General features: G+C 53.0%; 1 protein-coding gene across 1 annotated transcript in view; it reads left to right on the top strand.

Annotated features, from left to right (window-relative positions):
• Window positions 1-27,279, top strand: part of CNGB1 (cyclic nucleotide gated channel beta 1) — a 113,097-nt gene that overhangs the window by 69,166 nt on the left and 16,652 nt on the right. Inside the window, 13 exon segments of the mRNA XM_021097533.1 lie at window positions 2,229-2,417; window positions 5,311-5,398; window positions 6,646-6,803; window positions 7,860-8,015; window positions 8,823-9,031; window positions 10,261-10,311; window positions 10,555-10,641; window positions 13,481-13,545; window positions 14,689-14,811; window positions 21,951-22,092; window positions 22,811-22,970; window positions 25,082-25,179; window positions 25,276-25,359. Of these exon segments, the coding sequence (XP_020953192.1) occupies window positions 2,229-2,417; window positions 5,311-5,398; window positions 6,646-6,803; window positions 7,860-8,015; window positions 8,823-9,031; window positions 10,261-10,311; window positions 10,555-10,641; window positions 13,481-13,545; window positions 14,689-14,811; window positions 21,951-22,092; window positions 22,811-22,970; window positions 25,082-25,179; window positions 25,276-25,359 (1,610 nt within the window).

Here is a 27,279-nt window from a genome sequence, read left to right as displayed (position 1 = left end):
CAGCAGTGACCCAAACCGCTGCAGTAACAATGCTGGCTCCTTAACCCACACAGCAAGTTTCCTAAGCTTCCTGTGCTTTGGTTTCCTTCACCACAAAATGGGGACAGTGATAACGGTGACATTATAGGGCAGCTGGGAATGATGAAAGAATTTATGTGTATAAAACACTTAAAGAGTTCGTAAAATAAATGCCTAGTGGCCACGTAGGAAGTGCTAACCAGTAAATATTATTATTCTCTAAACCAATGTAAGTATTATTCTTTATATTCTTAATCATAGTATTCTTCTATAAATCAGCAGAACATAAACCAATATAATTTCTATTTTGAGTTCCTACTTGGCCACGATGGCAGGAAATGAAACCCTAGGCTTTGAGTTTCCCCCTCCTCTGGGAGAGGTCAAGTTCATAGGGTCTTGTGCGGTGAAGGGCAAGGGGTGAGGGGACCAATGCTCCCTCCCAGGTGCCCTGAGACAGCCTCATGGGTGCTGAAACCAGGGTGTTCTCTTCTGCCTGGGGACCTTGCTGGGGGCAGCCTTGGCCCCTGAGCACTTTGGAAGGGCTGCTCTTGTCCTGGCTGCCTCTGCGCCCCTGGCCCGCCTCTGGGTCACCTCTCCAGAGACCTGGCAGGAGGCAGAGGCAACCCTCACCCTGGGGCTCTCTTGCTTTCTGCAGCCTGGGACCTCTCTGGTGGGTCTAGCAGAACTTCTCCAGTTTTCAGAGCTTCAGTTCTGCTCATCCTCTTTACCTGAGGGCTTAGTAAAATAAATGCCCCAAAGTCTTGAGCTCTGCTTACGTTCCAGCACACCCAACTTCATAAAGTGCTGGCTCTTCCCATGGTGGTCATTTAAAAAAAAAAAAAAAGTCACAGATCCAAATATTTCAAAATACTCCCCTCCCTGTTTTGGGGTGTGTGTGCCTGCCTTGCAGGTGCCCAGGCCTGTGCCTGGCTGCTATTGGGCGGTCCCGCCCAGGCGTAGGGGAAGTGGGGGCACCATCCCAGCCCCTCAGCATCCTCTGAGTTCCACCTCGGGCAGAGCTGTCCCCACAGTCCCTGGGGTGGGTAACGAAGCCCAAAACAGGATCACAGCCAGGCCCCCTGGGGGAGGGAGGACCCGATGCTCAGGATGCAGGACCCTCGGAGGTCAGGAGAGAGGCTGGGTTGTTGAATTTTGGGGGCTGTTGGCATCTACAAAAGCAAGGAAATGCCAAGGTTCCCGCCGTGGTGCAATGGGCTTGGCGGCGTCTCTGCAGCGCCAGGACACAGGCTTGATCCCTGGCCGGGCACAGCGGGTTAAAGGATCTAGCGTAGGTCAAAACTGCAGCTCAGATCTGACTTCTCTCTGGGAGAGCTCCACATGCTGCGGGACAGCCAGTAAAGAAGCATAAATAAGCAAACAGCAAATGGGTACCCAGAGGGGTCACATGCTATACAGTAGTCTGTTACTTTTTTTTTTTTTTGCCTTTTCTAGGGCCACTCCTGCAGCATATGGAGGTTCCCAGGCTAGGGGTCGAATCGGAGCTGTAGCTGTCGGCCTACACCAGAGCCACAGCAACACAGCTCACGGCAACGCCAGATCCTTAACCCACTGAGCAAGGCCAGGGATTGAACCCGCAACCTCATAGTTCCTAGTCGGATTCATTAACCACTGAGCCACGATGGGAGCTCCCAATCTGTTACTCTTGATTGCTAGAAGCTTCTAAATTCTCCACTGGAGCTGTGTGCCCCCCTCGCCCTGCCTCTTCTCACACCCCCGGGAGTGGGAAGTGTCAGGTCACCCCTAACTGGGGATGGGGATAACGGAGGCTCAGAGAGGGTAAGCAGACAGGGCAGCCTGTGCTGGGTCAGGCCCTAGGACTCGGCATCACCACCCCAGGCACCCCAGGCTCCCTTGTCCTTTCTGAGTGCAGCCACCCCAGCCCCACCCCAGGGCCTTGATGCCTCTCCCAGCCCAGGGAAACCAGGCTGGGCTTGGGAGCGCTGGGCTCCAGGCGGCATCTGGGAGCACCTTTGGGTTAGTGGCTGGCGTGGCCATGGGCCTCAGGGGGCCTGGGCTCTGCGTCCCTGCACCCCTTGCATGGAGCTTTCCCGTGGGCCCTGCTGCGAGGCCAGGCTGCCGGAGGCCTCTCTGCACATGCTCTCTGTGGCTTCTCTGTCAAAAGAACACAGCGAGGCCCCAGGACCTGGCTTCTCGGTCTCTGACTCTGTGCCCTCTGTCCCCTCCCCAAGTGCCGGCTACGGAGGAGCACCCAGAAGTACTGGTGGAAGATACGGATCCCGACAGCCAGCCCCTCATCGAGGAGGAGAAGAAACCACCCTCGCCCGTGCTGCCGCCCCCTTCCCCTGCCACATCTGACACCCTCGCAGTCCCAGGATCGGCCACAGGGAGCCTCAGGTAGGGGAAGGACCAGGCCCAAGGTCACGGGGCCAAGGGGGCTTCAGGGCCGGGACTCTGGCCCCACCCTTCCTGCTTCTCCTCATTCCTGGCTTCCTGCTCTAGAAAAAGCTCTCCAAGGAAGCGCTGTCGCAATACTCTCCGCTGCTACATTAGAAGCAGGTAGTAAGTGTGACCGGGCTGATTTCCACTCCCTCGTTGGACTGTTGACTCGTACAGCGGAAATACTGAAGAATGCTGGAATAAGGACTACCCCTCACCCCGCCACCCTAGGCGGTGCTTTGATTCTTCTGCCTTCTCTGCGCTACCCTGTTAGGGAGCCCACTCTTTCAAGCGGTTTTAACAGAAGGGGTGATTGGATCACATCTCCTCTGAGACCTTGTCTTCTTTAGTGAGCCCTTTTCTGCGTTGCTAGGCTGTCACCTTAACATGGTCCCGCTGCGTAACATCCTCCAGCTCCACGTGCCGGGATGGACACAACGAATCCTCTCTTGTTGGACACCGTCCAAAATGATGCTACAGATACCTCTTCAGTCTGCTTTCTGTCTGTGGGCTCCCTTCTCAAGTGTGGGATTCACAGTCAAGGTGGCATGTATTTCTGTGTCTCTTGCCATAAGTTTGTTGCTGCATGGTTAGAGTTGGTTTGGAACCACCTGAGCCAGGTCGCTGAGAAAGAGCCTGCATAGAGCTGTAGGCAGACTGTGAAGTGCAGTGCAGTGCTTGGTGAATGGCTGTTTAAGCAAAAGGGGAGCCATCAGTGTTTCTCCTTGAGCTGGCTAGATGGAGAGAGATGGTTCTTTTTTCTTGATGAATTCTTGCTTTCATCCATGAGTAATTTCTTAGCTGAGGTCAGAAGCCTGCCAGAACAGGCGTGGCTGGATATAGCAAACTGAAGTCCCCTAGACTTAAATTTGAAAAAAGAGTCATAGTCTCACCCAGCTCACAGACCCATCAGTCCCCATGTTTAATTCACTGAGTCCTGCATGTAGAAGAGAAAACAGAAGACACGGCACCACCATGGTTGCAGACATCTGGTCTACCTCCCTCTGTTGCCTTTAAAAGGGTGGGAAAACTGTGCAGCCTTCATTACAGTTCAGAGCACGGAAAGGACTAAGATCATTTAGGACTAGACTCCAACCCTCCTGTCATTTGCTTTGGAGCTGGGCCCGTGAGGCTCCTCTTATTACCATTCATTCATTCATTCATTTATTCATTTGCAAACATTTCTTGAATATCTTTACGTGCCAGGCTCTGCTGTAGGTGTCATGGGTGCATCAGGGAGGACCTGGCAGGGGCCTGCTCCCACAGAACTGATATTCTCTTGGGGCTGAGAGGACAATGATCCTGTAATCAAATAAGACTCTTCCAGAGAGTGCTAAGTAGAATGGGACCTTGAGCAAATGAGGCAGCCTAGGCCTGAGGTGGGCCCTAAGAAGGAAGTCTGAGGCAGGGAGTGCAAGGCCAGTGGTCAGGGATGGAATGAGCATTGAGGGCAACTGCTGGGACCCCAAAAGTGACCAAAACCGAGGGGCAGAGGGGCACATGGGCAAGGCCCTTCTCACAGCCTGAGGCCGTGGTTTGGAGTGGATCCCAGCTTGCCACTGACCAGACGTGAGGCTAACAGTAAGACTTTTAACCTTCCCAGGCCTCCATCTCCTCCAGTATAATGTGGGGATTAAACAGCACCTGTTTTATCTAAATCCTGTTTTACTAGGATTACTGCAAAAATGCAGTGAGCTGCCCTACGTGAGGTGCTTTTAGCACAGGGCCAGGCGCAGGTGGTGCTGCTGACTCAGTTCCCCACTCTGAGTCCCCTCCAGGCCTGGACAGAGCACCAGGCTGGGTGCAGGGGGACTGAGTTTAAGCCCCAGTTATGAGATTTTTTTTGCCCCAGTCTTCTCGTGGGTGGCCATCGGTTTAATTAGCGTGTGAAAGATGTGAAGCCATAACTTTTGCCGTCATAGGCCAGTTGGCAGAAGGCAATAGGGTCGTTTCAGAGCCTTCTGGATAAAGCCCTTGCTATACGTCCCTCTGACTGTATCCCTCTAGAAGCCCTAACACTGGACTCCTGAGTCACAGTGGTTGACGATGGGAAGGGTACCAGGTGGATTCAGACCTGGATGCCATCAGCCAAGACTCCTGTGGTTGCAAATGCAGCGCTCCATGGCAGGCGTGGACTGAATGACGGGGACCCCAGGGTGAATTCAGTCTTCATTCTTTACACAGAGAAGCGGGAGCTCCAGGAAGGGGTGGGGCCTGACCCAGGTCACACCATGAGCAGGGGACCAGACTCCACAGCCCACGGGGGTAAACTTTCCCAGCCACATCCACGAAAGGAGGGAGGCTGAGCTTCCAGGAGAATTAACAAGCAGAATGCGAGCCTGCACACCCTCTCTGGCTGCTGGAAGGGTGGCGTGATGGAGCGGGAGGCGGGTGGTCTGGGCCAGGCAGGGCCCTCAGAAGGGAACAGGATGTTTAAAACGAGACCCGCGGAGCCCTCAGTACCTCGTTGCGTTGCGTAGATTCAGCCCCATTTTACAGAGGGGGAAACTGAGGTGGCTGAGAGTGTTGAAGCAGCTTGCCAAGGTCGCACATTGGGAAGAGGCAGGGCTGGGGTGCAAGCTTAGGGTTGCCTGATAACCGAGTCAGTGCTCTTACTTTTCTGCGAGGCCACTGAATGGACGCAGAGACTGAGGTCCAGAGTGGGGGACGCGTCCCCCTCTCCCTTTCTCTTTCCCTGCAGGCACACAAGGACCCTTTGGCAGGGCCATCCCCTGTCCCCACCTCCCAGCCTGGATTCGCTCTGGGTGCTCTGCAGGGCTCCAAGCTGACTGGCTCCCCTGCCCCCGAGGCCCCTGCCTCCCTGAAGGGCCCTTCCATTGTCTGTGCTCCTTCAGGAAGAGCCTGCCCCCCCAGACGATGAGGCTGAAGAGCTCAAGGTGCTGTCACCAGCTGTGTCCCCTGTGGTCGCCTGGTCAGACCCCACCAGCCCACAGGGCACCGAGTAAGTGGGGGCCACCTCTGGGCTCTCAGGGGGTCAGAGGGCTGGGTGAGGATGGGTGAACAAAGAGGTGAGCTGGGGAGCATGGGTGGTTTTAGAACCCTCCACCCCCCGGCGCATGGTGCCAGTGGCTTCCACGCAGTAAGGCTGAGCTGGGTCTCCTGCCCAGGCTGCTTCAGGAGGTGTCCTGCACAATCTCATCTGCAAGAGGGGCTCAGACTCTGGGCCCCGCTGTGTCCACAATGGGGAAGCCACATCTTTATAAGCTCCCCAGGTATTTTTTTTTTTTTTAAAGTATAGTTGGTTGGAGTTCCCATCGTGGCATAGTGGTTACCGAATCCAACTAGGAACCATGAGGTTGCGGGTTTGATCCCTGGCCTTGCTCAGTGGGTTAACGATCCGGCGTTGCCGTGAGCTGTGGTGAAGGTTGCAGATGCGGCTTGGATCCCGCGTTGCTGTGGCTCTGGCGTAGGTCGGCGGCTACAGCTCCGATTCAACCCCTAGCCTGGGAACCTCCATATGCCGCAGGAGCAGCCCAAGAAATTTCAAAAAGACCAGAAAAAAAAAAAAAAAAAAGAAAAGAAAAAAAGAAAAGAAAAAAAGTATAGTTGGTTTACAATGTTCCTTCAATTTCTGCTGTACAGCAAAGTGACCCAGTCACACATATATATAATTTTTTGTTCGGTACTGTTTTCAATCACATTCTAAACCAAGAGTTTGGACATAGTTCCCTGTGCTGTGCAGTGGGACCCCATGGCTTCTCCATTCCAAATGTGACAGTTTGCATCTACAGCTGGTCTGTGCAGTATGTCTAGAGGCTACTGTGAAGGTGTTGGGACCTGTGTCTCTGACATCTTACTGTCCCAAGGGCTGGGCCCATGGGAGATGTTTTCCCGAAGAGTCTCTGCAGCCTGGTGACCGTGCATCCCCCAGCCCTTGGCTCTGGCCTGGCATCCTCACCTTCTCCCCAGTCACAGCTCTTGGAGTGACTTCAGGAGACAGAGGCCTTTTCTCCCAGGCTTTTTTGCTGTCCATAATTTTATGGAGGCTGCATGGTACATTTTCTGAAGGCTAATCATTCCCAGACTGAGTTTCCTCCCAGGAGATATTAAAGTGGGTTTGAGGTTTTGATGGCAGGCTGGGCAGGAGTTACCCTCTCAGGCCAGGTGGATTGGAGATGCAGCTCTTGCCTGGGAGCACAGGGGTCCCTTCCCATGCAGCCTGCTCAGCCCTGGGTGGCATTTCCACAGTGCCCAGGACCGCGCAGCTTCCACCTCCAGCCAAAACAGTGCCATCATCAACGACCGGCTCCAGGAGCTGGTGAAGCTTTTCAAGGAGCGGACAGAGAAGGTGAAGGAGAAGCTCATCGACCCTGATGTCACCTCTGATGAGGACAGTCCCAAGCCCTGTGAGTCCAGAGTTGGGTCATCGGACCTGGGGTGGAGAGGGCGACCCCAGGGAAATGTTTGGGGAGCTGGAGAGAAGCCCAGACCTCCACCCTCTGGAATTTGGGGGTCCCATATGTGCAGATTTAGTGGTGCAGGTTCAGGGGAGGAAAGAAGGTCAAAGTTCTGACCAGTGACCCAGCGGTACCTGGTCTCTCCTCCCACTCTCTGCCCCTTGCCCACGGGCAGGCAGGTGGTCCACCCTGGGATGTGTCTCATGGTCTTAGAGTCAGATGGTGTCCATAACCCACTCTCCAAAGACACAGTCTTATTTTTCAGAGGCTTCAGTCGTAATATTCTTATGGGACTACCTGAGCCTTTCCTAGTTTCAAAATGCCAGGAGGAAATAAGAACCATGCTCTCATGCCAGGGAGGTTTTCTAGGTCTTTCCCAAGAAGGGCTGTGCCTTAGATCTCATGGTGCCACCCGTGGACCTAGCAGAGCCTGACTGCTTGTCCTAAAGCTAGAAACATAGCTGTACTGCATCTATGAGCCAATTGCTAGGTCACCGCCGACCTCATCGCAGATGCCCGGGAAGGCTGTGATCCCATTTGATGTCTTCAGTGTCTTGTCTTAGAGATGAAAAAGCTGAGATTCCTGCTCTGGAAAACCTAGAGCACTCTTTCTCTGATTTCTGGCCCTGGAGGGGTGGAAGACCTGGGTACCAACACCCCTAGCCCTCCAGAGACAACCAAGGCTTCCAAACACAGACATACACACAGACTCTCCACTGAAACACCCGACCTGCCCAGAAACAGCTCATTTTAGGCAGCTCCCGAGAAGTGTTCCCAGATTGACAGCTGGGAAGAGTTTGGAATCAGGTGCCCAGGCTCCTTTAAAGAGGATTGGGAAGCGGGGGCGGGTGTGCTGTAGGAGAGCACAGAGCTTGCAGTAAGTTATGGGGTGGTGCCAGGGTCCCTTTGGCTCCAGTTCCAGAGTCTGCAGTTGGGAGCTTTCTCTTTACAGTCTCTACAAGAGCCTCAGGGCACGGTCAGAGGGTCACCTGTGTCATCCCATAGCACCAGCCAAGAAAGCCCCAGAACCAGCCCCGGACCAGAAGCCGGCTGAAGCAGGGCAGGCGGAGGAGGAACACTATTGCGAAATGCTCTGCTGCAAGTTCAAACGCCGCCCCTGGAAGAAGTATCAGTTTCCCCAGAGCATCGACCCACTGACCAGTGAGTCCTGAAAGGGCAATGGGCATCACCGCCACGTCGTATGGGAGGGCAGGAGGATGGGAGGGTGGGGGCAGAATGAGGGTGGGCCCCAAACAAGCCGAAGCCCCTGAACTAGGAACATGAGATCACATCTGGAGTTCCCACTGTGGCTCAGTGGAAATGAACCCAACTCATATCCATGAGGATGCAGGTTTGATTCCTGACCCCGCACAGTGGGTTGGGATCTGGCTTTTCCATAAGCCGTGGTGTAGGTCGCAGATGCAGCTTGGCTCTGGTGTGGCTGTGGCTGGCAGCGGTAGCTCCCATTCAGCTCCTAGCCTGGGAACTTTCATAGGCCATACAGGTGGCCCTAAAAGAAAAGGGGGAAAAAGATCATACCCATTTCATAGATAAGGCAACTAAGGCACAAAGGAGTTAACTGGCCTAAAGACACACCTAGTCAGTGGCAGACCCAGGAGTCTTTTTTTCTACTCTGCTCTGGCTGGTTCCTTCCCAGAGATGCCACTCTGGTGAGAAATGGCAAAGAGTTCCCTCTAAAGCGAATTCCCTCTCACTTGTCCTTTACGCCATGTTCTGTTCTTCAGGAATAACAACCCTTTATATGTGCACAGCCCTTTACAGTTTATGAAGGCTCTCCCTGCCTTTAAGAGTGAAGATAGTTGCACATGCTCCCCCTGCCACCATGTTGCAGAAGAGCCACCCGCAGTGTTTATAGGAGAGGGAAGACAGACAAGCAGAAAGACGAACGCTCCAGCCCTGATCCCAGCTGACCTTCTAGCACATTCCTGCCCCCTCCCGTCCCTCCAGACCTGATGTACATCCTGTGGCTGTTCTTCGTGGTGCTGGCCTGGAACTGGAACTGCTGGCTGATTCCCGTGCGCTGGGCCTTCCCCTACCAGACACCGGACAACGTCCACCTCTGGCTGCTGGTGGATTACCTGTGCGACCTCATCTACCTCCTGGACATCACTGTGTTCCAGCTGCGCCTGCAGTTTGTCAGAGGCGGGGACGTCATTGTGAGTCACAGGCAGGTGGAGGGAGGGGGCAGACCCCGCAGCTGCAGCCTTCGGGAGGCCGAGCCCTGCCGCCGGGATGGACTGCATGACACATGCGCAAGGAAACCTCGGGACTGGTGCCTGCGGCTATTCAGCAGCATGGGCGCTTGTTTCCCATATCTGTGATACATTCCAATGACATATCAGGAGTTTCTCTTATCTCTCAGTGGGTTAAGAGCCCACCTCGTATCCATGAGGATGCGGGTTCGATCCCTGGCCTTGCTCAGTGTGTCAGGCATCCGGCATTGCCGTGAGCTGTGGTGTAGATCACGGATGTGGCTCCGATCCTGCAGTGATATGGCTGTGGCATAGGCCAACAGCTGTAGCTCTGATTCGACCCCTGGCCTGGGGTGCCATGGGTGTGGCCTTAAAAAGGAAAAAAAAAAAAATTACACATCAAATCTTGCTGAAGGTGAAAGGGTTCCTGGCCCACCTGATGGAATTCAGAGGTGGAGAAGTGCTCCAGAGAATGGCCTTTCGAGCAGGCAGACCTGGTTTAAATCTCAGCTCTACCATATCACCTCTTCGAGCCTCAGTTTCCTCATCGGTAAAATGGGGATAGGATGTGAGACCCCACGGAGGGGATGTGTGCACGGGGCTCCGCACACAGTCGACATGCCCTGGGGGTCCTGCAGAAAGCACGCTGCTTGGACCAGATGGGGATTCCATGTCCTGATGCACTTACAGGAGAGGAAGCTCAAATCCTGATTACCATGTGGCAGGGTCCCACCTCCCTGTGCAGGTCACTTTTGAAAATTCCGTGCTGGTGGAACCGGCTCCACTGTGTGCAGAGGAGTTGAGGTTGTGCCTCTAAAATAATTTAGAGGAAACAGAATTCCCTGGGCAACCTCTTTCCCAGTCTGAGCAGAGCAGCGCCAGCTCCTCAGTGAATGAGGTTGCGGATGGTCCAGGCAAGGTCATTGTGCTGAGAAAATAAGCTCGATGTCCTCGCTTTCCATCCAAGAAGTCAGAATGGAGCCAAGTGACCTTGGACCACACCCCCTTCCCCCATCAGCCCCGGGAACTTGACCCACCTGTAGACTGTGAGGCTTTCAACTGAAATTCCACTGTGCCTTTTAGCTCTGTGGTCACAGGGCTGTTGCTCCGATAGGAAGGTGGAGGCTCTGCTCCCCCGGGGTCAGGGATGAAGCTCCCAGGCCATGTCACGGTCATTACTTGTTTTATTCCAGACGGACAAGAAGGAGATGCGAGACAACTACCTGAAGTCCCAGCGCTTTAAGGTGTGTCCCGGGGGTCTTGGGACGTGGTTCTCTGGGGCCCCTGGATGCTTTGGGGCAAGTACGGTGTGGTCCCCGCCAGGACCGGCAGGGGCTGGAGCCAAAAGAGGCTTGTTGATGGGATGGCTCCCTGGGGCATTGCAACCTCACTTTTCCACTGGAGGTGGAAACACCTGCCACTTAGCCCATCCCATGACCCAGGGGTTTCCTGATTTTACACCCTGTGATGTCCTGCTGGCATTTCAGATGGACATGCTCTGCCTCCTGCCCTTGGACTTTCTCTACTTGAAATTCGGTGTGAATCCTCTTCTGCGCTTGCCTCGCTGTTTGAAGGTGAGACCATCCCAGCCTTCAGCCCCTCTGCGCTCTGCACCCGCACTGCCATCTGGGTGTTTGCTCTGAGCAGCATTTGGGAGGCATCAGAAAAGGGGGCCCTGGGGGAGATGGGAAATTCCTTATGATTGTTAGTGCTTTTTAGTGGTGCCACATATTAGATATCTGGATATATTAGAAGTTCTGGAGGCTTTACAAGTGCTTACTCCTCAACCCCATGAGATGAGTGGTGTTAGTATCACCATATCACAAATGAGATGCCTGAGGCACAGAGAAGTTAAGGAACTTGCCCAAGGTCACACAGGAGGGAAGGAATAGAGTCTGGCTTTGAACCCATGCAGTCTGTCTCCAGTGCTTATTTTCAGTAACTCTAGAGACACAGCAGAGGGACTTCTGCTTTATAATGGTCTCCATCTAAAAGATGGGGAAACTGGGAGTTCCCGTCGTGAGTCAGTGGTTAACAAATCTGACTAGGAACCATGAGGTTGCGGGTTCGATCCCTGGCCTCACTCAGTGGGTTAAGGATCCGGCATTGCCATGAGCTGTGGTGTAGGTCGCAGACATGGCTTGGATCTGGTGTTGCTGTGGCTCTGGTGTAGGCTGGTGGCTACAGCTCCAATTTGACCCCTAGCCTGGGAACCTCCATATGCCATGGGTGTGGCCCTAAAAATACAAAAAAAAAAAAAAAAAGATAGGGAAACTGAGGCTTGGAAACTTGGGTGACTTGCCCAAGGTTACAGGAGCCAGGAAGTGCCCTGAATGGATTTAAATGTGAACCTGACACCTGTTTCATCACTGGTTGTTGCCACTCCTCCTGTCACTGGGTCAGAGCCTGTTCCAGTGAGGGTGACAGAGTATAGAGTGGAGACCTGGCAATGTCTTTTAATGTGACCAGAGTGGACAGCTGATCAGAGCGCTCAGAATCCCCCAAATAGATTTTTCGGGCAGGCCAATTAAATTCATCTTTCTCCTTACATGATACCTGATGCCTTTCCCCCAAAGTGGCTATGAGGGAATTTACAAAAGAGACAAACACAATAACTTTAATAACCCTGAGAAATAGGGCAGAGGAAAATGGGAAGAATGTAAGTGCCCCAAAGAAAAGAAAGCACATCTTGCTAGAATTCAGCCTGAAAGCTGCTTGCAAGCTTCCTGGCTGCCCAGAGGAAGAGGGAAACTGGACGTGGCACCAGTCTTTTCTGATACATGCCAGCCTCCTGGGGCTGTTTGGTTGCTTTAGAGCCAAACATCAGAGTGCGGAGGGTTGGATCCACAGCCCACAGCCCACAGCCCAGGTGGGATCCATAGCTTGGTTCATATGGTGACAGCAAATGTAACTCATTCACCTGACATTTAGCAGGGCTCCAAGGATGTAAGTCTTTGCCTCCAAGGTGAGGGTTCAAGTCCAAGGCCTTTCTTCATCCAGTGCAAACTCCAGATGGAAATTAGAATGAACGCTTGGATGACAGTGAGCACGGCCCGCAGGGAATCTCCATCAATGTTATTTTCAAGAGTCAAACATGTGTACAGAGACCTAGAGGGAAGTGTGATGACATGAAAAGAGCTTGCAGGGTTTTTGTTTTGTTTTTATTTTTTTGTCTTTTTAGGGTAACACCCATGGCATATGGAGGTTCCCAGGCTAGGGATCCAATCGGAGCTGTAGCCTCTGGCCTACACCACAGCCACAGCAACACAGGATCCGAGCCACGTCTGTAACCTACATCACAGCTCACGGCAATGCCGGATCCTTAACCCACTGAGCAAGGCCAGGGATCGAACCCGCAACCTCATGGTTCCTAGTCGGATTTGTTAACCACTGAGCCATGACAAGAACTCTGGAAAGAGCTTGCAGTTTTGAGTCTGATCGGGGTTCAAAGCTTGACTCTGTCACTTACTGGCTGTGTGTCCCTGAGTGCCAGTTTCCTCTCTGTAAAAGGAGAACGATAATACATAACTCACATGTAAAAAAGAACCAAGGTAATGTGTATAAAGTGCTGGATCCAAGGGGCTCAGTAAAGAGCAGTTATTCTCATACTTTAAAAAAAATATATTTTTTGTCTTTTTAGGGCTGAAGCTGCAGCATATGGAGGGTCCCAGGCTAGGGGTCCAACAGAGCTGTAGGTGCCAGCCACGGCCACAGTAACGCAGGATCCAAGCCGCGTCCATAACCTGCACCACAGCTCATGTCAACACCGGGTCCTTAAGCCACTGAGCAAGGCTAGGGATCAAACCTGTATCCTCATGGATGCTAGTCGGATTTGTTTCCTCTGAGCCACAATGGGAACTCCTCTTATACTTTTATTACAAGTAAAATATTATAAATGAGCCTTTGAAGGAGATCAGTGAGGGGCATTAGGGATGTTGTTTCTTTATATAATCATTATCATTATAAGTAAACATTGAAAACAAGGTCCTTAACCTGGGCATGTACCTTAAAGTTTCATGATAGGATTCAGAGGGCCTAGGGAGTTCCCTGGTGGCACAGTGGGTTAAAGACCTGTTGTCACTGCTGCAGTGTGCATTCCATCCCTGGCCTGGGAACTTCCTCCTGTCACCAGTGCAGCCAAAAGAGGAGAAAAAAATGGATTGGGAAGATCTAGGAATCCCCTGAAGTTATATGCAAACTGTGAGCACATGATTATATGCCATTTCCAGGGAAGAGGGGCCAGGGTCCCCAGCTGGGGACCTCCCATTTTGAACGTTTGTTCTCTAAGCCCCTCCTGCAGGGATCTGCAGAGAGAAGGCTCAGTCCTGGCAGCTGTGGAAGTGGGCTGGGAGGTGAGGGCTGCCCATGCTCCACTGACAGCGGGCGGCCCTGACGCCTTCTTCTTCCTCTCAGTACCTGGCCTTCTTCGAGTTCAACAACCGCCTGGAATCCATCCTCAGCAAAGCCTATGTTTACAGGTGAGATCCTTGCACACGCGCACACACACATGCACACGCCCTGGGGAATTTGCAGCAAGAACGGAGCCACACATTCTCTACCCCCGTCACTTCCCCTTTCACCTCTCTTGGCCCCGTGGCCCCCTCACCACTGCCGCCCACCGGAAGCCCAGCCTCTTCCTGGCCCTTCTGCAAAGGGATGTTTGTGTTTTTTTTGAGAACCAGGAATGTCCTGTTTCCCCCAATTGTGAGGAGGGCGCACATAGGCTGACATGCACAGCAGCCCTGTGTTTCCAGGGAGCTGGGCCTCAGTTTGATCTTGGCTCAGGGAACTGTCCCCCCCTCAACACCAGGCCACTCAAGCACAGGGGGAGCAGCTCTAAGGACACGGTGGGCTGTCTTGCTAATGGCCAGTCTAGACCAGCCAGGCCAGGATCGCGGACAGGGCTCCTCTCGACATCTCTCATGGAGCAGCGCTTCTCTGCATGCATCTCTCCCTTCTTTGTCCCTCTGCATGGATGCGCCCCTCACCCCCACCCCCAGCCCCCAATTCCCCAGAAGTGTCTGCACGTGTAGCTCTGGGCCAATTCCAGCCCCCAGCCTTTGACAACTTTCTGTTCAAGCATCACCACTCCTAACCAACAGCGTCTCAAGAGAGCAGCATTTCGGAGTTCCTGTTGTGGCTCAGTGGTTAACGAATCTGACTAGGAACCATGAGGTCGCTGGTTCAATCCCTGGTCTTGCTCAGTGGGTTAAGGATCCGCATTGCCATGAGCTGTGGTGTAGGTCGCAGACTCGGCTCGGATCCTGCGTTGCTGTGGCTCTGGTGAAGGTAGTGGCTACAGCTCGGATTAGACCCCTAGCCAGGGAATCTCCATATGCCGTGGGAGCGGCCCTAGAAAAGGCAAAAAGACAAAAAAAAAAAAAAAAAAAAAAAAAAAAAAAAAAGGGAGACAGCAGCAGTTGGCCCAATCCAGCCACTGGCTGGTTTCCATTGGCAAGTGTCCATCCCACCAGGCAGGTGGGCAGGGCTGTAAGGCTCCACAGGGGGGTCTCTGAGGTGGGTATGGGGGGAGGTGGCCTGTTCCCTGCAGTCTGACCCTGGGGTGAGATGTCACCGCCTCCCTCTCTGCTGCTGTGTTCATGCCTTGCCTTCTTCTGCAGGGTTATCAGGACCACAGCCTACCTGCTCTACAGTTTACATGTGAACTCATGTCTGTACTATTGGGCGTCGGCCTATCAGGGCCTGGGCTCCACTCACTGGGTTTACGACGGCGTAGGAAACAGGTGAGCCGTAGTCTTGCTCCCGGGTCTTAATAATTCACGGTACTAAGCCTCCTGGAAAGGAGCCCCACCGCCACCTCGTTGCCCAGGCCACCTTGCTCCCGGGGAATCACTGTCATGATAAGGCGAAGTCCATGTCTCCTGGTCCTCGCTAATCTAACATTTCCTGAGCACCTGCCACATGCCAGGCCGAGGGGCACAGATGTGAATAAGACACACTGGAAAGATCCTTCCAGCATCCCAGAGTCTAGCGGAGTTGGGCAGTTCCACGCACATGCGCGTCCACTCCTCCACCCTGTGGGCATAGCCGAGTGGGAAGGAGGCCAGAGAATACTGCCCAGCACAGCTCCCTGGGCATCGCTGGCTGTGGAGGAGCTGGCCAACGACGTGAAATCTACTTGCCAATCCAGAAAGCTGTCGCACATTGTGGGCCGTGCTCAAATGTTGATGACGATAATAACAATAGCAGCAGGAGTTGCTGTCGTGGCTCAGCGGTATCGAACCTGACTAGATCCATGAGGATGCAGGTTCGATCCCTGGCCTCGCTCAGTGGGTTAAGGATCCAGCGTTGCTGTGAGCTGTGGTGTAGGTCACAGACGCAACTCGGATCTGGGAATCTGGTGTTGCTGTGGCTGTGGTGTAGGCTGGCAGCTGCAGTTTCAATTCCACTCTCAGCCAAGGCCTTCCGAATGCCGCAGATGCAGCCCTAAAAGGCAAAACAAAACAAAACAAACCAAGAGCAGCAGGCATAGGAGAAACACGGCAGATCGGCCTTGTTCTAAGCCCTTAACAGTAACTTAATCTCCCAACAATCACAGGGACAGACACCGTCATCTTCCCCATTTCCTCGATGAAGTAACAGATGTGAAGTGACTCCCTCAGGCTGCACAGGTCGTACCTTTGCTGGGATTTGAACCCAGGCAGCGTGGCTACAGAGTCTTAACTGCCCAGAGCTGTGAAGGGGTGGGGAGGGGGCGTGGGCAGCTCAGTTCTGAAAACTTAAGTTTGATCGTGGCCTTGGTAGGTGGAGAGAAGGGGCAGAGTATCCCCGGGGGAGGGGACAGCATGAAGACGCATGAGGAGCTGCCAGGTATTGGTTCGAGAAGCTGGGAGCAGGCCCGAGTGGCTGGAGGGCGTGAGGAAGGACCTGTGAGGGAGGAGGGGCCGGCGGCCTCTCATCGGAGGCGTCCAAGCCCGGATCTCAGCCCCCGGCCACAGCGGGCTGCCGCTCGGTGCTGGAAGTGCAGAGACCACTGAAATACGCTGCAGGTGTAGAGAACACATGGCATTTGGAGGCCAGGAAAAAACCATCTCGTTACTCATTTGTAACATATTGGTTACATGTTGATATATTCAGCTTGATATTTGGGGTTAACAGATATTACATTATTAAAATTGATGTCACCTGTTTCTTTTTGCATTTCAAAAATATGGCTACTCAAAAGTGTTAAATCTCAGAGTTCCTGTTGTGGCTCAGTGGGTAACAAATCTGACTAGGAACCATGATGGTGGTGGGTTCGATCCCTGGCCTCACTCAGTGGGTTAAGGATTGGGCATTGCCCTGAACTGCGGTGTAGATCGCAGACGCAGCTCGGATCTGACGTTGCCGTGGCTGTGGTGTGGGCCGGCAGCTGTAGCTCCGATTGGACCTCTAGCCTGGGAACCTCCATATGCCGTGGGAGCGGCCTTAGAAAAGGCAAAAAGACAAAAAAAAAAAAAAAAAAAAGTAAAATTTCCTATGTGATTTGCATCAGGTTTTTATTGGATAGCACTGTCCTAGGCAATAGGGAAGCAGCCAAAGTTTCTTTTTCCCTGTGCCTTTATATACATATATGTATTTTGATTATGAAAGAACGATCGGGAGCATTTTCTGTTTCTTTGAGTCTAAGATACAGTTCATTGCATGATACATTATTGAGTCAATACAGTTTTTTGGGGAAAAAAAAGAAATATTGCACTAAATGTACAGTAAGATAATCCCAATTTTAGAAATGTGAAAATGTGGAAAAATTTGTCACCAACAAGGAACTAGAGTAATACGATGTTGTGCATGTGTTTCCATTGCAAAGTTTTAAAAACCATGGTATCTATGCCTGTGCCACAGAGGCAGCGACATTTCTGTAACCATTTGCTCATCATTGGCCACTTGAGATATGTCTAGTTTTTCATCATGACGTGATGTTGAGTGGAGCATCTGTGGATATGAATCTTTGTCTTCTTGTCTGACAGTTTCCTCCTGATAAATTCCTAAAGGGGACTGGCAGGGCCAAGGGTGTGACCTTTTTATGCAGTTCTTTTAAAAAAGGTATTATTTTAATGAATAGGCTATTTCTAGAGCAGCTTTAGGTTTATAGAAAAGGAGATTGGAAAGGAGAGAGAGGAGTTCCCATCGGTGGCTCAGCGGAAATGAATCTGACTAGCATCCATGAGGATGCAGGTTTGATCCCCGCCTCGCTCAGTGGGTTAAGATCCCGCATTGCCATGAGCTGTGGTGTAGGTCGCAGATGCAGCTCAGATCTGGCATTGCTGTGGCTGTGGTGTAGGCCGGCATCTACAGCTCTGATTGGACCCCTAGTCTGGGAACCTCCATATGCCGTGGGTGCAGCCCTAAAAAGATGAAAAGGAAGGAAGGAAGGAAGGAAGAAAGAAAAGAAAAGAAAAGAAAAGAAAAGAAAAGAAAAGAAAAGAAAAGAAAGGAAGGAAGAATGAATTCCCACACACTGCCCCATTTTTGAGGGTTGGCTGGGTATTAAAAACTACCATTTACACTCTTATTCCTTGCCTTTCACAGTGTTTTAAGCAGGAGAATGACAGGACCCAGGGGGACCTTCTGATGGCTGGTGGGAGATGGATGGGGAGGACAGCAGGGAAGGAGACCAATCAGTTAGGGAGACACTGGTTTGTTCGTTAGGGCAAAAAAAACCACCCAAGTTGAGTTTGTAGATCTGGCATTGCCATGGGTGTGGAGTAGGCCGGCAGCTGTAGCTCTGATTTGACCCCTAGCCTGGGAAACCTCCATGTCCTCAGGTGGGGCCCTAAAAAGCAAAAGCAACAAAACAAAACAAACATCAAACAAAAAAACACCCAAGGCAGGGTTTGTGTGATGAGGGGGGTGGAAGACAGTGTAGGAAGGAGACAGACGCACAGCAGGTCAAGGTCAGGAAGGAGCCTGGAGATTCAGAGCACAAACTTCAGAAACAGGAGTCTAGGGGGTGATTCCTGGCGCCAAGTGGACAGGTCACATCTCTTGTCTGAGCCTCAGTTTTCTGGTCTGCCAGTGGGGCTGATAATGGGACCCACCCCTTGAGGAGGTAACAGGATTAGCTGCCTCTGAGTCACTGGTCCAGTGCCAGGCCATAGTGGGCACTCAATCAGCTGCAGTGACAAAGAGACAGAGGAAGAGTCCAGGGGTCAGGGGGTCCCCTCAGGTAGGCTCCAGGCCGTGCCCACTAGTGGCACAAAATGCTCTCAGTCCAGCAGTCAACACATGGACCTCCTCCACCCGCTCGCTCCCAGGAGGTGCTACAACAGGCGGTCACTCGTGTCCAAGGTGGCTTCTGTGTAGAGCAGCTGTTGATCCAGAACACCCCTCAGGACAGATGCCCCAGGGTCAGCCACAGTGGCCTCGGCTGTCACCTTCTGCAATGGGCCTAGGGCCTGAGAAGGGCTCTGCTAGAGAGTCCCAGGTCTAGGGCAGCCCAGGCAGGTGGCAGGGAACCCTGACACCCGCTGGGGTGGAGTGTGGGGGTCATAGCCCAGCACCCCCACATCACCACCAGCGCTGCCCCCTCTTCCCTTGGCCGAACCCATCCACAGCCCTGCTCCTGAGCCCATGACCAGACTGTTCATTCATTCATTCATTCATTCATTCATGTGTCCCCTTCACAAGGCGGTAGAGAGAGGACTCTAAGGCCCCTTCTCTGCCAAGAGAACAGAAGCTCTCCATTAAACCTTGCTCTGTAACCTTGGGTAAGGCCCTTACCCTTCCTTTTCTTTTCTTTTTTTTGTATTTTGTCTTTTCAGGGACATACCCGCGGCATATGGAAATTCCCAGGCTAGGGGTCGAATTGGAGCTGTAGCCGCTGGCCTATGCCAGAGCCACAGCAACACCAGATCCGAGCCGAGTCTGTGAGCTACACCACAGCTCACGGCAATGCGGATCCTTAACCCACTGAGAGAGACCAGGGATCGAACCTGAAAACTCATGGTTCCGAATCAGATTCATTTCTGCTTACCCTCTCTGAAACTCAATTTTCTCATCTGCAGAATAAGTAGGATTACATTCAAATTCCTTGTGAGGAGTTCCCATTGTGGCTCAGCAGGTTAAGAACCTGACTAGTATCCGAGAGGATGCAGGTTCGATCCCTGGCCTTGTTCAGGAGGTTAAGGATCCAGCATTGCCTCAAAAAGGTCACAGAGGGGCTCTGATCCAGTGTTGCTGTGGCCATGGTGTAGGCTGGCATCGCAGCTCTGATTCAACCCCTGGCCTGGGAACTTCCATATATCTCGGGTTCAATCCAAAAAGAAGAAAAACAAAGAGACCCCAAGATCAAATTCCTTGTGAGAAATAATAAACGGTGTATATCATGTCCAGCCCATGCTGGACAGGAGCCAGTGACCCCACTTCCTAGCTGTGGCCATTCTTGGGGGGAAGCCAGCACACCAGAAAAGGGGCTCCTTACCTGGGTCACAAACCCCCTTGAAATTGGAACTAAATTTTGGGAGCATTCTGGCTTTTCTAAGGAGAAGCTTCCTAACTTCCCATAGATTCTCAAAGAAGTTTGTGTCTCAACAGGCTAAGACCATCACGGGCAGACCTGGGAGCAGTGGCAGGCTGGGCAGGACGGAAAGAACGGGCCAGCCACCTGGGACTTCCCTCTGCAAGTCCCTCGGGAGCTCTCGCTGCTCTGCAGGGGACAGGCCCGCTTTCCTGGCTCTATTACACTTTCCCAAATGAAATCCTACAGGGAACCCCGAGATATGCAAAAGCAGGAGTAGTGAAGGAGGGTCCCCCAGAAGGCCAATATCATCTCTAATAATAACTTTCAAAATGGTGACCCTTTCTCCACTGCCTGCTCTGGGCCAAGAGCTTAAAGATCTGAATTCCTCTATAACTGGGTTCTTCGGCCTCCTCTGCTTCTGCCCAGTCTGGGGCAGCTGGCAGGGGTCCTCACGTGCCCAGGGGCATGGAAGACACAGGAGGCTCCCAAGATGTGCCATCTATGCCAGTGACTGACTTCTTCAGCCACGAAGGGAAAGCTGGAGCTGTGTGGGCATCACTCATCTTGCTTCTGGTGGCCCAGCAGCACGCAGCGCCCAGGCAGCACCCAGCTCAGTTCCTCTAAAGGCTGTTTAGCTCGCCCTCTGGTGGCCAGGACCGGTATGACGGGGGATTGACAGGACAGTCCGGGCTCCTGTCACTCCCATCAAGTTATTTTCATGTGCCAGGTAGGTGGTAATGAGGGGCCGGGAGCTCTGCCCCAGGCCTCACAGCTAGTGAGAGGCAGAGCCGCCCACCACCCCAACTCTCCAACAGCCTCTGCTTCCCCACCTCCCAGTGCTCAGCGCACACCGACTTGCCTGTCCCCACTGGATAGTAAGCTTCTTGAGGACACAGGCGAGTCTGTTGTTCCCCACTGCAGGCAGCAGCGACAGTGAAGGCTCTGATAGCTGACATTTACTGAGCTCACTCCCAGGAGGTGCTACAACAGCATAAGAGCACCCTTATGCTGGGTGCTCTTTTGCACCTCATGTCGTTCTCAGGTTCGCCCTGAATCTCCTGTGAAGGAGATTCTCTTGCCGAGCTCGTTTCAGGGGAAGGTCACTGAGGCTTGGCGAGATGGGTAACGTGTCCAGGATTTGCAGCTAGAAAGTGGCAGAGCTGGGTGTGAGCCCAGGCAGTCCGGCTCCAGAGCCCATGCTCTAACCACCACGCTGCACAGATAGCCAGTGAACGGAGCCCAGGGGAGGACTAGTTTGGGGTCATTCTCAGACCAGGTGACTGGTTACCTGGATGATGTTTTGCAAGCCCCAGCTGAGCAGTGACCCTGAAGCATGGAAATATCAGACACGGGAGCCAGGCCAGGCTCTGGGCTGCTCCTGTGCCCTGGTGGGAGGACAGGAGGCACAGCAAAGTCTGCTGAGATTGCCCTTTGTTTCACCCTTGCTGACCTCACCCTTGCTGACCTCTGGCAGGGCCTGATCTGAAGGTGCGGACAGGAGTTCCTGTTGTGGTTTGGTGGGTTAAGAACTCAGCTAGTATCCATGAGGACTTAGGTTCGATCTCTGGCCTCACTCAGTGGGTTAAGGATCTGGTGTTGCCGTGAGCTGTGATGTAGGTCGTAGACGAGGCTCGGACCCCATGTTGCTGTGGCTGTGGCATAGGACAACAGCTGTGGCTTCAATTCAGTCCCTAACCTGGAAACTTCCATATGCCCCAGGTGCGGCCCTTAAAAAAAAAAGAAAGAAGAAAATAAAGGTGTGGGGACAGGTGTGTGAGGGGCTCTTGCTGCTTTGTGATAGACAAGCTTGGGGTATTTTCTATGCCTTTTGCCTGACTGTAGGACCCCATCACCCATACCTCCCTTCCCAACAGTTTATGCATCTGTGTCAAGCGGTTCCTGATGGCGGGTGACAGTTCAGAGAAGCAGATGACATCAGGTTTCCACTCCCAGCTCTGGAACTTGCCAGCTGGTGACCACAGGCGTTCCCTTCCCTTTGGGGGCCTCAGTTGCACCACCTGGCAAATGGACGGGCAAGAGCGAGAGTCAGTTAGGGTGATCCTCAGTGTGTCTTCCAATTATGAGGTTTTTCTTGAACCTCATGATGAGATAGCAAAGGAAAGACCATGGACATTGACAATGTATTGAGGGGAACGGCGGGAGCCCAAGCCTCAGGAGCCGGAAAACCCTGGTTATCCTCCGGCCAAGTCTTCCTAGCAATCCCTGGGAGCCTCGGTTTCCACATCTGTAAATGGGGATGACCACACATCTGTGCAGGGTCCAGGCAGAACCACCTTCAGCCAGACAGCACCTGCAAACATGCTCTACAAGCTGCAGGGGGCGCTGCGGGTGAAGAGGTGTTACTCTTAGGATCAGGGTGGGGCCCGTGATGACCGAGGTCCCCTTCCTTTTCTCTCCTAGTTACATTCGCTGTTACTACTGGGCTGTGAAGACCCTCATCACCATTGGTGGCCTGCCCGACCCCAAGACGCTCTTCGAAATTGTCTTCCAGGGGCTGAATTATTTCACAGGTGTCTTCGCTTTCTCCGTGATGATCGGACAGGTAGCTGGGTCACCAGTCTGGCTTCCAACCCCCCTGCCTGCAGGACCCCTCTCCCTCCCACTGCTCCCAGCAGCACTGTCTCTGCCTGTTCCTTTCAGACCAAGCCCAGAAAAGAGCACTGGACTGAAAGTTAGGAGCTCGGAGTTTTGGGGCTCCCTGGGTGAAGGGGTGGCGATGGCGGTGTAGGTCCCATTTCCTCTCTGAGGCTGCTTCCCATATGAAAGGTCAGTCCCTCTGGGGTATCTGGAGAGCTGGGCTGACGGGCTTTCCTCAGAGGCTGAGGATTTGGGCTCTTCCCTTGGCGAGAAGCCCCTGGTGAATTCTGATGTGCTGGGGGCACAGCTCATATTGCAGTCAGTGCATGAAGTGACCACTAGGGGTCCTCAGAGATGCCTTTGAGGGCTCTGCCTGGAGGAGCGGAACCTGGTTCCGAGTACCAGAATCAGAGCTGCCCCAGCATCAGCGCCCCCACAGCGAGGCTTTCTCTCCTGGAACTTGAGTCCACCTAAGGGGCCAGCAGCCTTACTCCTCCATGTCCACCCTGGAGGCAAAACCTCTGTGTGTAGACACGGGATTCCCTTTCCCCTGATTTCCTCCCCCCACCCCGCGAGCATGCGCCCCTCCCCGGTGTTAAGTAAATGTGCCTGTGACACCTGTCCCCGAAGCCTGGCCCCCGCTCTGACCCAGTGGCTTCCTTGCCACCCCCCCATCCCCCTAGATGAGAGACGTGGTGGGGGCCGCCACCGCGGGGCAGACCTACTACCGCAGCTGTATGGACAGCACGGTCAAGTACATGAACTTCTACAAGATCCCCAGGTCCGTGCAGAACCGGGTCAAGACCTGGTATGAGTACACCTGGCACTCCCAAGGCATGCTGGGTAAGACCACATCCCTCACCCCCCAACCCAGCCCTGCCACCGGCTCCCCTCACCCAGCCCCTGCCTTCCTGGGCCCTGAGTACTGGGGCCTCTGTTGGCTGCGGCCCAACATTTAAGTGAGGGGGCCCTAGGGAGGCCTTGGGAGGTGACCTCCCACTGGGCCATCAGGAGACCCCCGAAGACTTGAGGGGCTTGCCTTCTGCTTGCCCTGTTTCACCTTGAAAGGCAGCTCCCATGTGAAGATGGGAGTACAGCTGAAACCAGGAAGGAAGGCTCTGTTTCTCTCCCCTCTCCTTCTCTCCATGTGCATCCATGCAGATAATGTATACTTCTAAATTTTTTGTTTGTTAGGTTTTTGCTTTCTAGGGCCACACCCATGGCATATGAAAGTTCCCAGGCCAGGGGTCAAATCGGAGCTGTGCGGCCGGCCTATGCCACAGCCATAGCAATGCTGGATCTGAGCAGGTCTGCAACCCACACCACAGCTCATGGCAACACCGGATCCTTAATCCACTGAGCGAGGCCAGGGATCGAACCTGCGTCCTCATGGATACTGGTCAGATTCCTTTTCCCTGCCCACAACGGGAACTCCTATTTTCTAAATTTGTTTTTATCTTATACCTTGCTTCTGAAATTGTTTTGGCTAAAACAATGCTTTGGGGGGGCTGTGCCCACGGCATGCAGAAGTTCCCAGGTCAGGGATCGAATCCTCACCACAGCAGTAACAGCACCAAATCCTCAACTGCTAGGCCACCAGGGAATGCCCAATTTTCATTCACTGTTGTTTCTGCTATCTTGTCAATGATCAGGTGTGCTCAGTAATTCTTGCAAAGTGGGAGGATCTCACCTATAAACTGTTTGCAAATGTAGTGACATTTTCATGGATTCTAAATGGAATCCTTAGTGAAATTTGGGTATGCTAAGTATATGCTAATTGACTTTAATTTTGTCCTATTTCCTTTTCATTTTGGGGAGCTAGTAATTTTGTTTTCAGAGGCTGGACGTCATTTTGGAGGCCTCATGGCCCACTGCACTGTGCCTTAGAGTCCCTCAGAGCCCTCAGCAAAATGATAGGGCTCCCCCCTCCACCGTCACCTCCATGGGGTTCAGTTTGGTCTCAAAGAAACCACATTTGCAGCTCACGCTCTCTTGACCTGGAGGTGTTGGCAGGTCTGTGGACAATGCAGTTTCCAAGTTCACTTCTGTCTCATTTTGTTCCAAGGACAGCCTTGTGACATTGGTAGCATTGTCCCTTTTCACAGGGTTCATGCTAAGGACCAGAGAGGGCTCTGACCTGCCCAGGGTAGCACAGACCCAGTTCTGAGCCCTAAGCTATGTGCAGTGGGCGGGCCATAGGGCTGGGCCCTGGCATGCATTTCTCTCTCCAGCTGCCACCTTCACTCCATGCCAACCTCTCAGCTGTGCACCATAGAGCCCATGATGGGCAGACACACTGCTTTCCCAGGATAGGCTCTGAAACCACAGGGCCCTGGCGGGGCCGGGGTGGGGGATGTGTGTGGGGAGGGGTCCTGATTCCATCCGCTTGGACTGCATGGCTGTGGGCATCTCTGCCCTTCGAGACTCCCTTTCCTTGTCTGTAAAGTGGTTATAGTACTAGGTGCCTCTTGAGCTGCTGGGAAGTTTCATGAAATCATCTTGGTAAAATTCTCTGTAAAAGATGCCTGGCATATAGTAACTGCTTACATACTTTAGTTCCTGCTACTGTTGTTCTTATCACGTGCATGGCAAAGACAGATCGTTGGTACACAGTTGCCATGAAGGGTGTGACATGGGCTATGGCACAGGGCTTGGTAACATCATAGTTGGGCAGGAGGATGTCAAGGGAAGACTTCCTGGAGGAGGTGACACGAGGGCTGGGTCTGAAGAAGGAGTAGGAAATAACCAGGAAGTGAAGGGGGGTGTTCTCAGCAGAGGGAACAGTGTTGGGAAAGGGCCTGGAAGCAGAGCGGGCACCTTCCCACTCCAGAGTGGTTCCAGGTGGGAGAGGAATGACGTGCCCGGGGGCCCAGCCAGTGCAGCCTGAATTAGTCTGTGTTTGTGAGGGAGGGGCCTGGCCGTGCCTCTGACCCTTGCCAGGGTCTTGTTTGCAGACGAATCAGAGCTGATGGTGCAGCTTCCAGACAAGATGCGGCTGGACCTTGCCATCGATGTGAACTACGACATCGTCAGCAAAGTGGCACTCTTCCAGGTATGGCCCACCCAGGGTCCCCACCCTCAGGACTCCGGAAGGCCCTGAGCCCATGCCTTTGTCTTAGCAACTCCTTTCCCCTCCTCTTGCGGCTAGGGCTGTGACCGGCAGATGATCTTCGACATGCTGAAGAGGCTTCGCTCTGTCGTCTACCTGCCCAACGACTACGTGTGCAAGAAGGTGAGGGGCCAGGGCAGCTGCAATGTGGTCTGGGATCACAGCCCCCTGCCTGTCAGAGCTGGGCTGGAAGGGGTGCCTTTGCGGCCCAGTGAGGTTTGCGAGTAGGGGGAGAGCGGAACTGCTGGAGTGGGGAATGTGGTGAACTGACCCCAGGCTCCAGCTTGTTTGGCACAAGGAGCCTTCATCCAGCTCCAGGCACTGAACGCAGATGTGCCTCAGGTCCTGCTCCTTCTCCATGGGACTGTGGGGCCAGGATAAGGAGGCTCGTTTTAAAAGAAAGAAAAGCGAAGGGAGTTCCTATTGTGGCCCAGTGGGTTAAGAACCAGACATTGTGAATCTGAAAAATGAACACAATGAACTTCCTTGCAGAACAGATACTGACTCACAGACTTTGAAAAACTTACAGTTTCCAAGGAGACAGGTTGGAGGGTGGGGAAATGGGCTGGGGGTTTGGGATGGAAATGCTATACAATTGATCATTGTACAACTACAAATATAATAAAATTCATGAGTAATAAATTGAAAAAAAGAACCCAACATAGTGTCCGTGAGGATGCAGGTTCGATCCCTGGCCTCGCTCAGTGGGTTAAGGATCTGATGGTGCTACAAGCTGCAGCCTAAGTCGAAGATGCAGCTCAGATACAGTGTGGCTGTGGTTGCGGCGTAGGCCTCAGCTGCAGCTCGATTTGACCTCTAGCTTGGGATCTCCCATATGCTGCAGGAGCGGCTGTAAAAACAAAAAGAAAGTAAGGAGCCCAAAGAGGGGCAGGATCGTGACTGTGTAGATGGAACTGCTTCTAGGGTCTTGGTTTTCCCATCAGGAAAATGGGGCTAGAGAAGGGGTGGGATAGGTCAGAGGTTACAAACTGATGGTCCCTGTGCAAGAGCCAACCATGGGATTTATGGGATTTTTTGGGGGGGGGCCTAAACTAAAATAATTTTTGAATTAGTCTCCAATCTTTAAAAATTGGAAGGTGTCAGAGTCCTCCTGTAGTGCAGCAGGTTAAGGAGCTGGCATTGTCACTGCAGCAGCTTGGGCCTCTGCCATGGCACTGGTTCAATTTCTGGCCTCCTGGCATGGGAGTTTCTACATGCCATGGGTGTGACCAGAAAAAAAGAAAAAAAAGAAAGATTTCACATAAAAATTCAGATCTCTGGAGTTCTGGCTCACCGGTTAAGAATCCGACTAGAGGATACAAGTTCGCTCTCTGGCCCTGCTCAGTGGGTTAAGGATCCAGTGTTGCTGTGAGCTGTGCCGTAGGCCACAAATGTGGCTCAGATCTCGCGTTGCTGTGGCTGTGGTGTAGACAGGCAGCTGCAGCTCCACTTTGACCCCTAGCCTGGGAACCTCTATATGCTGCAGGTGTGGCCCTAACAAAAGAAAAAAAGAATCCAGATTTCTGGCTGAAAACAGAAAATCAGCTAACACTGAGCCCCACTTTCCCAAATAGGAAGCGTCAGCTGGAGTGGAGAGGGGCTGGCCCCGAGGGGACATCGTGTTCTCCTGATGCCATGGCCCCGCCCCACTGCCCCTCAGACCCCCTTCTCTCCCTTACATCACCTACCTGATCCTGGGACACGCCGGGGTTTATTCCCAGGGCCGACAGTGTCTTCGGCCCCTTCTGCTCCCATTCTTTGGGATTCGAGATGAGACCGTGGTCACTTGATGAGTGAGGGGTCAGGACAGAGGAACAGGAACCAGAGTTCAGAACTGTTAATAAGGCTTAGCTTGTGTACAGGGGTGAAAATATTGGCCCAGCACCCCCCTGTAAGACTCAGGAACCCCTAGCCCCAGGAGGGCCCTGGCTCCAAGTTGTGTCCTGTGCAATAGTGAAGTTTCTGGAAGCAGAGAGCTTGGGGAAGGGAGGCAAGGGAGCTGCAGGTGGCTGAGAATTTAAAGCTACAGCCTTCGAGGCCTAG

This window comes from Sus scrofa, chromosome 6 (assembly GCF_000003025.6).
Source record: "Sus scrofa isolate TJ Tabasco breed Duroc chromosome 6, Sscrofa11.1, whole genome shotgun sequence".
Taxonomy (NCBI): domain Eukaryota; kingdom Metazoa; phylum Chordata; class Mammalia; order Artiodactyla; family Suidae; genus Sus; species Sus scrofa.
Note: the sequence above shows the minus strand (reverse complement) of the source record. Positions and strands in the feature narration are given on the sequence as shown.